This window comes from Lepisma saccharinum, chromosome 15 (assembly GCF_977018435.1).
Source record: "Lepisma saccharinum chromosome 15, izLepSacc3.1, whole genome shotgun sequence".
Classification (NCBI taxonomy): Eukaryota; Metazoa; Arthropoda; class Insecta; order Zygentoma; family Lepismatidae; genus Lepisma; species Lepisma saccharinum.
In genome coordinates, this window is record NC_139243.1 from 3,865,557 (window position 1) to 3,881,646 (window position 16,090).

Below are 16,090 nucleotides of genomic sequence, written 5' to 3' on the forward strand. Positions count from 1 at the left end.
TGGATTTCCTGTAACACCTTACTAAAAGATAAGTTCTCTTAGACTAATAGATATTATCTCATCAATCATAATGAAATGTAGATAATTAAACATGAAAAAACTAATTTATCCTTCGAGTATTTCAATAATCACAATTTTATAAATTTTGTGTCATACAAATTTCTTCTGTAGGTTTGACTGGCTTCAGAAAATTATCATTAACTTTAGTAATTAAATAGACAAACTCCATCATAGCACATGGACATTTTGATTATTTCCATAATTGCTTCTCACTTAGAAATGTTGAAATACCTTCCAATTATTTCTTTCTTAATGAACTATTTAAATTAAACTTGCTGTGTCTTGTCAATTCGAATAGCATATATATTAATATTTACTTTCTCGTCATTTCTGGTTCTATGTGACCTAATAATTTTCCTTTCTTATGTACAATATGTATTATAATAATGTGAAACCAAATTTGAAAAGACACATTCTATACTGTAACAATGTACACACAAAGTTAGAAAATTAAATGCTATCGATCAGTGCGTATGTACAAACATCTAGAATAACATAACACAATATACTGTATATACATGTAAAATCTACCTTACTTCAATCTCGTCCTCTCAACTATATATACGTATAAATATCTCTCTTACAAAAAGGACTTTCCTAAGTCCTTTAAATAGTTAATGAACATTTCAGGAACCTTTCAACACATTCATTGGAATCTGATATTTGTTTTATATCATATTTCATGAGAAATCCTTTAGGTATTCTCTTTCATTGTGATATTAATAAATGGTAATTGAAATTAAATGCTCACAATTCAAACTGTACAAAATCCACTTAAAGCAGATATTTGTTTTCAACAGTTATTAGATTGTTAGGTAATATCATTTTACAGAATTCACAACAAATATATTTTTAATTGAAAAATATCAAACTACATAAAAAAAAGCTTGTCACAGAAAATCACTGAGAAATCAATATTTCTGGTATCTGAAATATTGTAATACGTTTTAGAAAATATTTTACTTTTTATTAGTATATTACCTATTGTATTAACACATTTTCGTCACTTCCAGATACACACTGGGTGTAATAAAATTATATTTAATTACCTAGCTGACAATTTTGTTTCAATCCTTTTCTTAACTGCATTTTGGAAGAATTAATTCGATTTAAACGCTTCACATTTTTGGGTACCAGAATTCGCAGTTCCTGTGCAAGAAGTTGTGTTGGAATTGGATTGAACAGGATAAATGATTTTGTGTCGACTTTCAAAGAAAATATATTGTTTTCGGAGTAAAACAAATACATTTTGTGATTGATACTACACATAATTCTGAATTTGAATATTTTGGATTTTGCTCACATTTTTTTTAAAATTTCTAGGAATAATTTTGTAATTTTATAGGTAACATAACACATTCCATATATGTTATGGAAACAATGTCAGCAGCAAATGACTTGAATATGAAAAATATAGAATTTTTGTTTACATGCAAATTTAACGGCAAGAGAAAAATACCACGAAGGAGATAACTGCGGTAAATCTCATATAAATATAATCTTAGACTCCATCACCTATTGGTCCCAAACAACCAACTTGACTACATAGAATATTAAAACGAAGAGAAGATTAGCAAAAGACAAATACCAAATTATGAGCGTGTCGAGCACTAGCAGTTCTTTTAACAGTATGTGTGATTTAATTGAAGAAAACTGTAATATTATGGCCAATTAACAACAAATTTTACACGTTTAACTAAGTCTTAATCTTTTGAAATCGGAAAACCTGCATGTTTCATCAAGAATACATTCTGTCACGAAATACTGAACAACCGCTCATTTTCAACATCTGTATTGACATTTCATTTCACATAAGGAAATAGCTAATATCAGAAGAAACACGTAAGGAAGAAAAGCATATGTACTCAGAATATGTGTTCATAATAATATGTATTGCAAATCATATAGTTAACGGATCGTTAAAAAAATATAACATTATTTATAGTTTCAAAGATTTCGAAGCACTAAAGCTCTTTAACATAAAACGATTAAAAATCTTTTCAACTATTGTTCACGTCATAATACCATAATGGGGTCTCCTTTTATGAAAATAATACTCGTATTTAATAGTATATGTCGAATGGCAAGGGTATTACAAGAATTAGCATCATGTACTATTTAGATTTGTATGTGGGAGGGAAACTGAAAAATAACATATCATACACGTACGCACGCACACACACACACACACACAACACACCCATATATATACACAATATGTTTATTGGGAAGATCGGAAAGTTTATTTGGACTAAAATATGGTTAAGAGTTTTAAACCACGGTGTGCTATCTGTTAAGTTTTTTTCAATTATATACTATTGTGTATTTTTATTTATTCAGGACAGGTAAATACAAAATGCAAAGCACATAAAATATACCATGATTTCTAACAAGAAATGATCTTTTTTATTTATTTTGTGGTGTTTTGTCTCATATTGTGTAAATTATATGTCAATCAAATCAATCATTTTCCATGTCATATCTTTACCTACAGACTTAAAATTTATTATTAAACACCAATTATTTTATATTTCAGATATTGGTTCTGACTGAGGTTTTTAAAGGATAAGATATGCTTTACTCAGTTATATCAGCTACAATTTCTTGCTTAGAATTGCTCTTTTATCTGGGGTAAATATATGAAATAAGATATCATTGAAAGAAATACAATACTTTTTGCATCTCAAGATAATGTTTATTTTTTGATTTCCTGAATATATTTTTCTTGGGAAGGAGAGCACCCTGTTTAATCAGTCTTAATTACAATATTATTATTAATAATTTACGTCAAAATCGTACTAACCTTTCCTCTACAAACACTTACATACTGTAGATATTTTCCAAAATTTTATCCAACGGCCATTTGCACACTCATTTTATAATTTTATCTAGGTTTCTTTGCGAACATCATAATAATAGTCATACGAGCAAAGAAAAATGTTCTTGGTCAATTAATATGGAAAACCATAATAACGAGTTAAATTTAGTGATAAAATTTACTGTTATTTTTATTTACTAAAAAAAGAACGAGTTTACTATGTTAATACATGAAAATGTTTGGAAATAAATGCGTTTTTGTTTTGCGGTACGAAGTCCTATAGAAATTATGACACTATTTGTGAAGGTATTGTGCTTGAATCGTGGCTGGGAAATACTTTCTTACCTTTTCTCATCGCTGCGATTTAAGCAAGAAGACATAAGAACTCGCATTCGCTTTAACCTCTAAGCAGTTTAACAAGAAATTCCTATTTCAGAAGGATCAATAAATATTTCAAGCTTACACCAATAGTTTCTATGCTGCACCATATTCCCACTGCACAGAAAATTTCTGAACATTTTGTAGAACATAGTAGTGTTATAACTCATACTGAAGAATTGGAGGTTTGATTTGGGAAGAGCAAGAAGGGTGATATTCCATGTAGATTCTACATTACAAGTCAGGTTCAAGCATATAAGTAAAGTTAGTCAGGTTATTAGGCATTACAAGAGATAATCTACAAGTTAGTCTTTTAACAGTATCGAGAATGAGAGCTAAGTGTAGACAATGCTTGTTAATGACAATAACCTTCACACATATCTCCCCCACGTTATCGCATTAAATTTGCATTTCATACAGCGTGATTGACGTGCCAGTCGTGTAATTTACACATCATGATTGACTCCCGAACCGGATTGGTAGATTGGGGTGATAGTTGACGTGCTGTCGTTGTCGGGAGTTGCTGCCTCCCTCATCCGTCATTTTAGCCTGTCATCTGAACAGCGCTTACCTTTTACAGTCCCTCGACACCTACACAAGTCTATCCGAAAGACAGAAGTTATGACACTGCACAGTCGTCAGTGCCACCTTGCGCCGAGTCCCGCATCTGCTGTTTGGCTTTTCTGCTCGAGCGCCTTATCAAGCTCCTACTCCTAGGCTTGGACCTGCTGAGGCCTGTTTCAAGGCTCGTGGCACCTTCGGACCCAGAGGGTGTGGCGTCTGCTGGGCTCGCCGTCCGCCGTCCCCCTTTGTTGCTGACGTAGGCACTGGACCTCCTCTTCAGCCCCCCTTCGTCACCGCTCGGGGGGATGATCTTGGACAGCGCCAGGAAACACTTGAATATGTCTCGAACGTTGTAATCGTCTTTGGCTGAGCACTCTATTACCTTCGCCCTGTAAAGAGTTACATAAAAAGTATACATAGGATTGTTGCTATTACTAGCTAAATGTACAATAAATCATACCAAAACAGTCCCTAACTCAACTATTTCTCAGTCAGTCACCCTTCTCTGACCAAAGCCTGTTCTAAATTACTAACCCCCCCCCCCCCTTGCATTTTCTGGTCAAATTTTCCTTGTATTTCTCCTCGCATATTATTCTACTTCATGAACTGTCTTGACCAACTTCTTTTTCCTATTCAATTTTATTTCTCCTTTCGCCTGGTTTTCCTTCCCCTTTCCTCCTTCAAGCCTTTCTCCAGATTCTTGTTCCATATTATTCTACATATCGTATCTACACACAAACTCATTTAATCTACTTCTTCTCTACCCTTTCATCTCTTTACATACTAACCAAACGAATTTTCCTTCCTCCATTCTTTCATGTCCTTTTCTACATTATCCTGCCAAAATTTCTCCTATGTCTCTCTTCGTCAGGTTTTCCTCTCTCTCATCTTCGAACTAGTTTAACTTCATGAATTTTATTACTTCTTAATCAATTCATCACTCCCGTCCTTTTAATTTCATCCATTCCTCCTCCAAATTATTCTACCTTATCTTTTTTCTTTTGTCTTCTCCATTTCTGACATTCCTTCGTAAATTACCCTGAGGAATCATCTCTCATCCATCTTATATTTTCAATACAGCCAGGTACTCTAAACATTCTACTGTATCTAATCTATTTCTCATCCAATATAGTTTTCCTTCATCAGTTCTCCTAACTCCTTTAACCTGCTCTTCATTCGCTCAGGTCATCCTCTACATTTCTTTTCCACGTCTTGTAGTTAGCAATTCCCCTTTCTTCACTTCAATCCTCCTTTTACAGCTACACTGACAATAGCTATTTCAAGTTATCCAATTCTTCCACTCCATTCTCTCGTGATATTTTCCTTGCCCCTCTCCTCCTGTATTATTCTACCTAGATACTTCCTGAAGTGTCCTAATTATCCTGCTTCCATTTTATTTCCCTAGCCAAGTCTATTTCTCTTTTCGCCTTTTTTCCTTTCCCCTGTTCTACTTCCAAGTCTCTCTCTAGATCCATGTTCCATATTCTTCTCTCACCTCTCACATCTACATCGTGACTTCTCTTTCCTCACAAATCCATTCTACAAAGTTATCTACTTAATTCTTCCAGATTTCCCTCTGTGTTTCCTTCACCTGATTTTCCTCTTTCTCCTTTTACTGGGTATTTCTCTCTCCTTCTTAGAAATGGATACATTTTCATTCACAACCTCTTACCATATTTTCCTTCATTCATATTTCCACTTCACTTATTCTTCTCACGAATTACACTCCATTCTCTTAGTCCTATTCTTACAAGTCCTTCTCTATATTATCCTGCCAATATTTCTCCCATCATCAGCTTCTCCTTCTTTTCTGCTTCCAACTTACCAAGTCTATCTCCACACCCAATTCTCACACTTTCCTCTTTCTCCTTCCAACAAGATCCATTTCATGATTTCTACTACTTAATGATCCTTTCGTCACCTTCCTTCTAATTCCACCCACTCCGCCTTTAAATTATTTTACTGCGTCCTCTTGCTCTTCTTCTAATCTTCTTTTGTCTGATTTTCCTTCAAGAATTATCCTGAGTAATCATTATTTCTTCAACTTCTTATTCCAATACACCTAGATACTCCCAACATTCCTATTTCTCCTCTCACCTAGCTTTCTTTGATCGGATCTTCTAACTCCCTTATCCTAGTCTTCACCCCTTCAAGCCACCCTCTACATATCTCTGCGACAGAACTATTCTCTTTCTTCACATCAATCCTTCATGCTTACACCTTATATACTTTCTGGTTGTTTAGTCAATTCTAAACTAGAGATTCAGATTTCTGCTGTTCATTCACAATGTTAAAGGTTTGTAATCTGCTTTATAATTCTCTCATTTTTTCTCTTTTTTTTGCAGTGCTCTTTCATTCCTTACACTATCTTTGTCTTCATTCTGATCTTTATCCTATGTTCCAAAAGTCTTTCTATATATTTTTCTCCGTGTCTTCCTACCTTCTCAGCTCCCACCTGATATTCCTGCATCAAGTCTCCTCATTCTTCTATTCCTCTTCTCACTCAATATAGCTTTCCTTCACAAACTATCCTTACTCCATTATCATATTCACATTTTGCTCTATTCTTCTCTCTCTTTGTACATTTTCCTTCTGGGTTTTTATAAGTGGATTCTCATCATAAATATCTAGGGAATGTTTCAACCATCCTACCTATCTACTATCAAGCTCTGCCACTACAAGTTAAATAAATGGCAAGGGAAGGCAATGACTATACTTAGTCCACTCTTGTAATGAAGGAGGAACCAACATGATTTTTTTGAATCCTAGGTATTAACTTCAAGAATAATCTCATTGTCCAACCAGCACATCACTATTGGGAGCTATATGAAACACCTGATACAGGATTGAATGGAAATTTTTAACTTGAAAAAGCAATTTTGAAGAACATATTTCCAGGAAATGGGTAACGTCCTACACTTCCTTAACATTTCCAGGTTCAACGGATCCGCCATTTTTATAAGGAAACCTCAAGTCTATTCTCACTCCCTCTTACCATTCATCAAGCTCTTCACTTCCTTTTTCTTCTCCACGATGTGGAAAAATGATCCATTCATCCAACCCGATTCCTTTCATCTTACTCCCACCCCCATTCCCTCCGAGACATTTTGATATCCGGTGGAAGCCATTATCTCCAGCTTCAACAATGTTCTCATTGTTATGAGCAAGAATTGAATTTTCCTTCTTTCCCTCTTTATACTCCTCCTACGCACAGAGATCGTAAAGATACAGCATGGGTGGATGATAATGTCATTCTTTCGTTGGCCCTTTCGGTGAGAGATATAAAGAATAATTAAATCACTACTTCCTCTACAATATGCCCTTTGGGGCGACTTTTCCTGTCTCATTATACGGAACAACGCCCTTAAGGGCTTTTGGGGATCTTATTCAAGAGTTCTGTGGTAAAGAAATCGACTTTAAAGAGATAGAAGGCACATTTCGTTTAATTCTGTAAGAAAAAGTTAGTTTTTACATACACTAAAATATCGTTGCACCAATGCCAGAACCTACAAATTTTGACTTTCTCACCTACTGCAGTTTCCACTTGTCAATGCTAACTTTATAAATAGCCATAAGTATGTGCATTATTTTCATAGATGACAACATTTATCCTAATGTAAAACCTGCTTTTTTCAGGATCTTGAATATTAAAATGCTTTTACCTCAAAAGCAAGGTTTAGTACATTCATTGATGCGACGATATCTCACCCTAGATAAAAAGTGATCATTAGAAGTACAAGAGTATTACCGTGCAAATTGTCCATGACTATTTTCATTAATTTTTCTCATACATCCTGTGTTTTCAAGAGATGGATTTTTATGTATGCTGGTGCAGAAGTTGTCAACAACTTGTTTTGAGTTTTCTTTTAATTCTTGAAGCTCTTGTTGGGTCAAATAAGGTGCACGAACATGGTGATGGACAATTTGCACGGTAATACTCATAGATCCCACTCTACATGTGCACACCTTACTTTGTTTTCTATATTATCATTATTACTGAAAATTTAATGTAAAGGATAGAGAACAAATATTTGATAATTGTGTTTCTGTTGCTAAACAAGTTTACAATCCTATTATTAGAAGCATACTAAGCATATTTAGTATACAGGTTTGCTGAGTTCCCTGTATTACATAGAAATTTGCACAGACTGGAAAAATTAATGTACAATTAGTCTCAATACAAAACAAACACTAAAACTACTCCATTTGCAATTGCGCTAAGTGTGGATCGTATCTCTTATATACAGGGTGGTCCATCAAAAGTCGCAATACATAGGAAAGTAATAATATATACACCGCATCACAAACGCTATTGCACACATATCTCTAGATGTTTGAATTTGAATTTAAAATTTTGGGAGCGTCAGCACTTAGGCTATTTTGCTCCCGTCACATTATACGGGGGCCAGCCCCTTATCATTACAAATAACAACTCGAACGTTGCGTAACTAAAAATCTTAAAATGTTCTGACTTCTGTTAAAAGCTGAGGCTGTAAATGGGCACTCAGCACACATAAGGACAAAAGAACAGGGCAATACAAACAAAATTATACTGGCCATCGGGCCAGTCGCCAGAGCCTCGTTAGTCTTCAGTCCAGGGTGTACTGACGTGGAAGTGAGGTTGACATTTGGGTGTACTACGTGGAAGGTCACCCCTTACACCCCATATCTCTAGATGTGCTAATGCGTGTTCATCAAAAGTAGGAGAAACGTATTGCAAACCAATGGTAACCAATTAGAGCATATTATATGAATACATTGTTTATCACAACATATTTATTTCTCTTATGTATTGCGACTTTTGGTACACCCTGTATTAAAAATACAACAAAATAACCTCATAGCGGAATGTTCTTGGTTTGACGTTGTGTAATATCTCTCTCTCTCTCTCTCTCCCTCTCTCTCTCTCTCTCTCTCTCTGTGTGGGGGGGGGGGAGTACATAAAAACTGATCAACTTATGTAATAACATTTTCCTCGTTGAAGCACCCATAAAATCCCACGAGCCCTTGAAAAAATTGAATTTTCTATTCTGTATGTATGCAACTTCACAGCACAGTTTCATGCCTGGCGCTGTTTTTTTTTCTTGTCTGTCAATGGAAAGCCGACTAGAGTGTGAATAGCTCTGTACAAAAATACGAAGCTTATCTTTAAGGGGAAAGCATGATTAGCGGATTGCTTACTTAAGTTCCCGTACAGCACAGTCGATTGATTTATTTTTTCCACCAGATAAGATAAGTAGCAGTGGCAACCATGCATCTACCCTGCATTGCTGCATACACACAGGAGAGGAAATGGTTTTCGAGGGCTTGTAGCGTCGAAAGGAAGCCTCACCTATCAAAATGTTGCTAAGGAAAGTTGCTCGCGCTGATGTACTCTACGAGCTGTGAAAGTCTGTCGGTGCCGAAAAATCGTTCATTATCATCGACAAACACCCTGTATATATGCAATACAAATTCAAGCTTTTATTTACACGAAACAAGCAAAAAATAAGGAATTACCGCCACGTGGATCAAATCGAAGAATCTACGTGTTATGTACTCACAACTTCTCACGCACACTGATTTTTTTAACTGCGCAATCTCTCCCTACCTCACCTTATCAAGTGCCTACTATATCTGACATTATAACTACAAGTACTGGCGTACCTCCACCTGTTAAAACAAGTGATAATACGTACTTTGCACCCTATTTCCACTATAGTAATTACAATTACTAATGTTACCTTTTATATAAAGATTAGTATTGATTAATGCTACAGAACTACAAATCTAGAAAAGATAGATTAGGAAACATGTATTAATGTCAGTCATAATTTGTGATAGGTAAAATAAATCATGGCAGTGAGGTAGCAAAAATTAACAGAAACGTATCATTTCATCGTAAACTTTATTCTACAGTTCTACCAAGCAGAGAAAACCCCCTCTGGCCCTGTCGTCGAATTTTCAAACCTAAGCAAGCGATGTAATCAGGTGTTTGCCATGTAATCTTGCCACTGCGTTGCCAAAATCATTGCATTCCAACAAAAAATTCGTCCCTTTATTCAGTAGCAAGTGTAACACCATTAAGCCTTGTTTCCATGATATAATAACTCAATATGCTGAACAAGGCAGAAATTTATTTTATTATAAAACATAAACTAAACGTAACGTTTCAACCTTCTAGCAAGGTCTTCTTCAGACTCGGCACCAAGTACAAATGTAACAAGGTACAAAACAGGACGATATATATACACAAACATTACTCCCTCCAGACTATTAGAAAGTTGTTCTGGAACATTCTAGCAGCTGGCGTTCCTTTGTCAACTGTACTTTCACCTAAAAGGCTAAACATATTTTCTTCCATCTAGAATGTGGTTGGACTCTTCCATTCTTTGTTTAACTTCAGTCCCCCATTCCAGTTCATTGTGTCTTCTTCACCTTTCTTCTCTATTTCCTTGGCCTCCTTTGTGTTTATACATCGTCCTGTTTTGTACCTTGTTACATTTGTACTTTTTGCAGAGTCTGAAGAAGACCTTGCTAGAAGGTTGAAACGTTACGTTTAGTTTATGTTTTATAATAAAAGAAATTTCTGCCTTGTTCAGCATATTGAGATTTTCAGTAGCAAGTTGTAATATCACCATGAACGAGAATAATGCACACAGTCATAGCAAATACATACTTAAACGTTGTTGAATTTTTTGACAGCGAAGAGAGGGAAAGGCAGTTGTAAATATGGCAACACCGGAGCACTAGGGCAGAAGCGAGGAAGCATATTTTCACCCGTTGAGACTGCGACAGGAACAAACAAATGACTGTCCACTTTAGTTTGCGAGTTGGCCGCGGTCTATCTTTTCTTCGTACGTCCAACGGCGAAAGAAACAGTAGTCGAATTGTCCACGACCAATATCATTCCGTCTGTATTACACAATGTGATGGTAATGAATTGAAACAATGACGTCAATAGCAGAGAACAATGCCTGCTTCGAACCAACATAGTTTCATTCCTAAAATCAACACAGGATGTAGTATAGAAAGTAATGAAAATAGTGGCCTACCATTATCTTTGCAGTTGACTGTACGACCGTATGTATGTTATAAATGTATTCATTAATAGCGTTCGATCATGATCCTTTCGAATAAGTTGCTTGGTTATGCGTTTGCCAACGTTGCTATGGCAACGAAACAGATAACTTCGTAACCTGTGAAGTGAATTTATCAAAGACTCTATATTTACGGTTTGCTTCCCCACCCCCATTATATATTCCAGGTAATTTAGTGACGTAATAACCTCACAGGAATTGCCAATTTACTATTCGCTCTGGAGAAAATTATATTGTCGAAAGAAAAATTAAAAAAGTTATATCGTTTGGAAGGATTGCAATTTTAGTTACGAACCAACTTGATTAATTGTCATCATGGTAGGCAACACTGCTTGCCGCAATGCTCGTGTCAACATGAAGCTCATTCTGTATCCGTCCGCGAGGGTCGTAGCGGCGTGGGAAAGACGGGGTCGAAACCCGTCCATGCTATTTTCAAATCAGAAAAATAGCGAATAGTAACAGTAAATAAGATAAATAATAAGATTAAATTATTATTCATACTGAATAATAATTTATTTATTATTCCAGGAGAATAACCAAAGGAAAAATTAGATAGCTCAAAATTTGATATTGTAGCACTTAATCCAAGATATAATTGGTTCTACAACTTTTTAAATATTCCAAATGTGAGATTTTTTATGCTTGAGGTCACACAATTAAAAATTTCATGTCTAATTTTTTTTCTGGACTTTTAAATATTTTTCATTAACAAGCTAGGGAAATCGAATGGTGAAACCGCAATGTTGCCAACCGTATGGTCATTATCGTACATGTACAGAAATGTCATGTCACGGTATAAACCTTAGTTCGTACGCTAAATACACAGCTTGTCAAAATTTGCTCTTGCAGTTTTATCCCTAATATTTCCCTAAAACCTTTCTTAAACCAAGCGTACGGACCTGGAGACAAAGATACGGTCCGTTTGCCATGTGTATACGGTATTATCGGTTTCAAGAGTTTGCAACGCAGACAGAGCAAAGCAGAGAAATCGGGTAACTCCCGTCGTCCATTACGCAATCCCGTTTATCTCACTGTTCATTGGTGGAGCCGTCTCGCGTCACTACTTGCGCAGGGACTTGTTCTCGTTCGCCTGGTCTACAGTTAGCTGGTACAGGGTATATCTAAAAGTTAATAGCTATATTAACGGCATGAAACTTGAAGAAGTTAAGAAAAGCATTCATGCTGGATATTCACTTACACAGTGATTCGAATAGGAGTCTCTCCTCAAGAATATAATAATGATAATAAAATACTAATAAAGTTATTATTATTAGATAATAATGATAATTGTGGTTTGATTATTATTATTTTTAGTATTCAATATTGTATCAACTATCTGGTACCCCCACTCCCTTTAAAAAAATTGTTGTGGCTACGCCACGCCATTCGAGGAACTTTCCCTTTCCATACCGAGAAATATCCTTAGCTTTATCAACTATTATTAGTGAAAAATCTTGTGAGTTGTAATAAATGCGTGGTCAAGGATCAGTGTTACATGTTTAATAATTGCCATGGTAATTTATGGAACAAGACTTGCAATTATCATGTACTTAAGTTAGTCCTCATTAGAACATGACTACGCGCTCGCTATACGCAAAACCTGAGGCAAGTTCCGACATGTCATAGTTCTAACTGCATGTTGCCAACCTACAGTACCGTAATTCCCCAGAAATGGTTAACATTCTAAATTGTACTTTATTCCGGAGAAAATATCAACACCACATTGTCGCATAGAGAACAGGGTTAATGGTGATGATGGCGTCGTCAATGTTTCCAACTACGATACAGTTACTTCTCTAGAAACAACGAATGCTCTGAATTACACCGTCTATTCCGGACATATCGATTGCCAAACCAGGAACCGTGTTGATGGGAACAAAATTCGGATCGTTTTCAATTCTATCGCTAAATAAAAGAGCCATTCGTCCGTTTTACTGGTAGCATAGGACATGACCCGAAGGCAAGTGGGTTAAATACAAAAGTTTGTCTCGCTGCAAGATGGCTCGGTTGGGAATACGAAACCGCATCAATGCTCATAAACTTCTAGATATCGTACAATTCGAACTCCGTGTTTCTACGACTGTCAAGCCCTTTTATGGAACACACGGAGACTCATTTAGAGCGGTTTATATTCTGTGCCAGATGCGGACCACGTACTTGTTGAATTCATATGTTTGAATTTGGAATTCAGACCTCTCCACTAGCAGACATTTCCGCACTGAATCGTGATGTCACCTTGACCTACCCTGTGCGTGATCAAAATATTTGAAAAGTAATGCGTTGGAGCTGTGTTTAGTGCGTAGCCGCGTTGGGTGATAATGAGAAGCCGGTATTGTTGTTATAAGTCCTCTTTATGCACAGTGAGGCTAATCGGGACAGGACCTACAGTTTAAAGTGAGGTCAGAAACACTGTGTAATGTTACTCCACCGAGAATCGAACACTAGACACGTTACAACTACGCCATCGTGAAGGCCCTGGCTATAAATTGTTTATTGCATTCTAGTTCGCTTTTGTGACACTCTTGACTAATCGCGACGTCGCTGTATTAACCACTCCGCTAACTGCTAAAGAGATAGGTTTGGAAGTTAACAAAGAGAAAACTAAATATATGCTTACAGGCCGAAACCAAGTGTTAGGTAATAATCAAAATCTAATTATTGATAACAACTCGTTTGATCCAGTTTCCAAATTCAAATACTTAGGAGTAATATTAACAAATGAAAATTATATTAAAGAGGAAATAAAAAGTAGGCTTAATTGAGGAAATGCATGTTACTTCTCTCTTCATAAACTTTTGTCTTCTCGTTTAATATCTAAGAAACTAAAAGTTAAAATATACAAAACAGTAATTTTGCGGGTGTGAAACTTGGTCCCTTACATTCAAAGAGGAACATAAATTGAGATTATTTGAAAATAAGATCCTTAGGAAAATCTTTGGACCTAAAAGGGATGAGGAGACAGGTGAGTGGAGAAGGTTACATAATTTAGAACTACATAATTTGTATTCGTGTCCAGATATCATTAGAATGATTAAATCAAGAAGACTTAGGTGGGCAATCCATTTGGCACGAATGGGAGAGGAAAGAAGAGTTTACAGGATTCTTGTTGGGAAACCTGATGGTAAGAGACTTGTAGGAAGGCCAAGACGAAAATGGAGAGATAACGTTGAGATGGACCTAAGGTAAATCGGTAGGGATGGAAAAGAGTATATATAGATCTTGCTCAAGATAGGGACAGATGGAAGGCCTGTATTGCTGCAGCCATGAACCTTCGGGTTTAAGAAGGCTAGAGAGTTACTTAGTTAGTTACAAAGATCGGCAAGAAACAAATAAGCAAATTCAGATAATTTGTATCGAAGTAAAGATACTTTAAAGTGTTCTATGAGTTCACTAAATTTTATCGTTGTTGGTTTAATACGGGCTGAGCGAGCAGAGGTACTGTAGCGTTGTATGTAAGAGAGGCTGGAGGCTTCGTCGGTCACGTTCATGCAGTGACCTGTCGTTTGATTCGCGAGTAGCAGTGCAGCATGGCATTGCAATACGGCAGAAGAAACTGGAGTTGGTTCGTTGAAGAACAGGGAGCCTTCCCTCACAGTATATGGCTCCACCACTCCTGCTATCTCCTTACTGGCCTTGAGGTGCAGAGTACAGGTGGGGAGCCTACACCGCACGGATCTCTCACTCTCCTCCACAAACCTCAAACCTGATGCTCAATCCCAATCTAAGAGTTACTGTATTATCGCAATTCAATATCCACCCGCCTCATTTTACTTGTGTCGCCCCAGTCGAATTTGTTCATGTTACCACTTGAAAATAGAAAGTGCAACATCTGCGTGTGCTTACGTTATCTATGACTCGCACAAGATTGAGAATGTTCGAGAACTAATTTAAATTTCTTGAAGACAACAAAATTAATCATTGTATAAACTGTTTTGGCTTTGGAAAATATATTAGAAAGGTATGCTATTTTCAACTTTAACTATTTTATGTAAATATTTTAAGTAATCTATTTTACATGTCGTAATTATGTAAATCTATAGAAACCTGTAAATATCCACCAAGTTTCCTTGGTTTTTTGTAAATAACCGTGCAGTATAAAAGGAAGCCTATTTTCTGTGTATTTTGACTATCTTACCCGATTGCCGGTATCACAAGTTTACCTTGTAGGGAGAATTGCCCGCTCTTCGGAGGCTACAATTTGCTTGGGTTCGTTTCTCAAACATGCTGCTTCGGCTACAGTTGCTTGCGATATCGAAAAGCAATCGTGACTAGTCCTGGAAGGGTTACCCGTTTCGAATTTGTCATAAAAATCTGCATCAGTTAACCTAAATCCAGGATTGCCAAGGATTAAATATTAATATACAGCGTGTCCATAAATATGCTGTCATACTTTAAAGTGGTATTACGTCGCTTTGGATAATCGTATTAAAATGAATTTGGTGACATTTGAAAGAAAAACTCAAATATTTTATTTTACAACTCATAGACATTGAATGTGGCCCCCACGAGTGGCCCTGCAGACATCAAGGCGATATTCCCATCCATGCCTCACACGCTCCAACATATCCACAGGGATGGACTGGATTGCAGAAGTGATGCGAATTTTCAGTTCTTGCAGGTTTTGAGGCAATAGGGGTACATTGACACAATATTTTATGTAACCCCATAAAAAAAAGTCACAGACCGACAAGTCAGGTGACCTCGGTGGCCAATTGTAGAAGACATTATCATCATTTCCGGCACGTCCAATCCATCTTCCTGGAAGCCGCTCATTCAGATGTTTCCAAACATGTAAATGCCAGTGAGGAGGTGCTCCATCTTGTTGAAAAATAAATTCATTGCCTTCATTTTCTTCCAATTGTGGAAATAACCATTCAGTGAGCATGTGAAGATAAGCTGGACCTTTCACAGTTGCCTCTTGAAAGAAAAATGGGCCATAGACTTGACGTTTCGATACGGCACAAAGGCATTCACTTTAGGGGAGTCTCTTTCAACTTCCAAAATTGCACAATTTTAAAGGAAAACATTCACATGTAACCTGCCTGCCTGCCTGCTAAATATCCAACAATGAACCCGCATCGTCCATTGTTGTCAGGAGTGAATTTATTTCAGTTTCTATGTTTGATCTCGTTTATTGTTGCCCATTGCTGATATTGGTGTCCATTGTTGACATGCACAAAAATATTTGAGT

General features: G+C 36.4%; 1 protein-coding gene across 1 annotated transcript in view; it reads right to left on the reverse strand.

The window, feature by feature from the left end:
* Positions 1–1,121: 1,121 nt before the first annotated feature.
* LOC145999371 (GTP-binding protein Di-Ras2) overlaps positions 1,122–16,090 on the reverse strand; it is a 462,071-nt gene continuing 447,102 nt past the window's right edge. Inside the window, exon 5 of the mRNA XM_083136315.1 lies at positions 1,122–4,209. Within this exon, the coding sequence (XP_082992441.1) occupies positions 3,876–4,209 (334 nt within the window). The 3' untranslated portion in view covers positions 1,122–3,875. The remainder of the gene's footprint in view (positions 4,210–16,090) is intronic.